At 48.5% G+C, this 2,896-nt stretch overlaps 1 protein-coding gene across 1 annotated transcript; it reads right to left on the reverse strand.

Moving 5' to 3' along the window:
• Positions 1 to 213: 213 nt before the first annotated feature.
• SARC_10906 (hypothetical protein) lies at positions 214 to 1,880 on the reverse strand (the record flags this gene model as incomplete). The annotated part of the gene is made up of 3 exons (XM_014295027.1): positions 214 to 573; positions 1,377 to 1,513; positions 1,799 to 1,880. 3 exons carry the CDS (start codon positions 1,878 to 1,880, stop codon positions 214 to 216), a joined length of 579 nt encoding a protein of 192 aa, XP_014150502.1.
• Positions 1,881 to 2,896: the final 1,016 nt, after the last annotated feature.

The following is a 2,896-nucleotide window of genomic DNA, read 5'->3' on the forward strand; positions in this document are numbered from 1 at the left end:
CACAGCCCCACACTCACCCACCCATCACAGCCACGCAAACACCCACTCATCACAGCCACACACTCACCCACCCAACACAGTCACACACTCACCCACCCATAACAGCCACACAGTCACATACTCATCCGCCCATCACAGCCACCCACCCATCACAGCCACACAGTCACCCACCCATCACAGCCACACAGCCACCCACCCATCACAGCCACACAGTCACCCACCCATAACAGCCACACACCCACTCACCCACCCACCTATTTCAAGCTCCTCTGATTCCGAGTAGAGGTTAGTCTTGGAGCTGCCTTCTTCTTCCTCGTACCCGTCTGTGTCGCACATGCCCAGAGCGTCCATGTCCATGTCCATGCTTCTGTGTCCACCTCCTGACGTGTAGCTGGCGCTGAGATCGCGTTGCAGGGCACTCGTCACATCACTCAGCATATCCACAGCCGACGAGGGAGGGGCGTGGGGGCGCATGCTTGCTAGTGACGGTGTGGTGTGTACGTGGGTGTGTTGGGTGTTGTGTGCGTGGTTGTAGAGATTCATTCGCCGGCCTGTCCCCGCGGTGGCCACGTGCTGTGTGGAGAAAAAGCGAAGAGATGGCGCATGGACGGACAATGAGGGCCAGCGGTGACATGGCCATGCAAGCGATTGTACGGGTGGGATGCCACAGTCAAGTGAATACAGACCACGGGCCTTGTGATAGCATTGCCCTAAACCTGTTTAGGAAAGGACACGACACCTTATTGTGATTAGGACAGGACACCCTGCAGTGAATTCGAACGATCCATGCGATGCGAGTGAACCTCACTCTCACGTCGACATAGTCGTGCACACAACGGGGTGCTGTGTGTACACCGATAGTGTAACAGAGACCGAATGAGACACAACAAACCAAGCCTACACAGCCAAGCCTACACAACACTGTGCAGTGGACATAATAACAGATGTCGTTGTCTCCATTATACACCGCTTGAATCGCAAAGAAAAAGTTCACAACCTGCACGAGTACAACCGGGTACCTCAATGATACAAATAGGCCCAAACGCACACCCCTCATTCAGCACATATACGACACATTCACACCCCTCAATCAGTAGAAATAGGTACAAATGCACACCCCGGAATCAGTACAAGTAGGCACAAATGCACACCCCTCAATTAGTGCATATACGACACATTCACACCCCCCAATCAGTACAAATAGGTCCAAATGCACACACCTCAATCAGCACATATACGACACATTCACACCACTCAATCAGTACAAATAGGCCCAAATGCACACCCCTCAATCAGTACAAATCACCCACAATGAACCCTCCTCTATCATCACAGATATAGCGCCAGGTCCTCTGCGGGTGCAGCAGTCCTCTCACCTGGCGAATGGGGAGTTTGGACCGTTTGCGCCACAGCACTTTCTTGGCGCCTTTGCCATTGTCGGCGTGTAGTTCAGAGTAGTTGGGTGGGGCCGACGCAGCCATCATTAGGACACCAAAGGCACCCAGCACAACCACTGCATGCGACAGGAGGTGGATGTAAGGGACGAGGAGGTATTGTTTAGTGGGTGGGTATAACACAGTAGGTGGTTGTAATTGAGTAGGTTGGTGTAATTTAAGAGGTGGATGTAGTTAAGTAGGTGAATAATATACATGGAGATCTAAAATTGCCATAGTGATAGACTGGTAAGCTTGTACGTTCATCAATGGAACCAATCACTGCCATAGTGATAGACTGGTAAGCTTATACGTTCATCAATGGAACCAATCACTGCCATAGTGATAGACTGGTAAGCTTGTACGTTCATCTATGGAACCAATCACTGCCATAGTGATAGAGACTGGTAAGCTTGTACGTTCATCAATGGAACCAATCACTGCCATAGTGATAGACTGGTAAGCTTGTACGTTCATCAATGGAATCAATCACTGCCATAGTAATAGACTGGTAAGCTTGTACGTTCATCAATGGAACCAATCACTGCCATAGTGATAGACCGGTAAGCTTGTCCGTTCATCAATGGAACCAATCACTGCCATAGTGATAGACTGATAAGCTTGTACGTTCATCAATGAAACCAATCACTGCCATAGTGATAGACTGGTAAGCTTGTACGTTCATCAATGAAACCAATCACTGCCATAGTGATAGACTGGGAAGCTTGTACGTTCATCAATGAAACCAATCACTGCCATGGTGATAGACTGGTAAGCTTGTACGTTCATCAATGGAACCAATCGCGGCCATAGTGATAATCTGGTAAGCTTGTACGTTCACGAGAATGAACGCAGATGTGATACAGATGGCATTGGGCCAGTAAAAGTACATATCCGTAACCTATGACTTGATACATACAATCACTTCCCATATATTGCTACATAGACGTTTCAAAGGGAGGATGAGTAGTGAATGCTCATAACATCCAGGTGTAGCCACGAATAGTCATCGAGACCTCGTGAATGATCACGCAGTTTCGAGAAACTGGGTCACGAGCGCCTACCACTTGGTAGCCACTTCTGTTCACCACATTGGTGGCAGACCCTATTAGTGCTGACCTATAACCAGTGTATAAGTACCACACGCACCTGCCTATAACCAGTAAACAAGTACCACGTGCATCTACCACACACTAGCCACTTCTGTCCACCAAATCTAATAGTGCTGACATATAGCCAGTGTACCTATGATAGTATATAAGTACCACTTGCACCTACCCATGACTGTGAATAAGTACCATTTGCACCTACCTATACCCAGTAAACAAGTACCACTTGCATCTACCACACACTCGCCACTTCTGTCCACCACATTGGTGGCAGACCCTAATAGTGCTAACCTATAACCAGTGTATAAGAACCACTTGCACCTACCTATACCCAGTAAACAAGTACCACTTGCA

This window comes from Sphaeroforma arctica (genome assembly GCF_001186125.1).
Source record: "Sphaeroforma arctica JP610 unplaced genomic scaffold supercont1.1436, whole genome shotgun sequence".
NCBI lineage: Eukaryota > Ichthyosporea > Ichthyophonida > Sphaeroforma > Sphaeroforma arctica.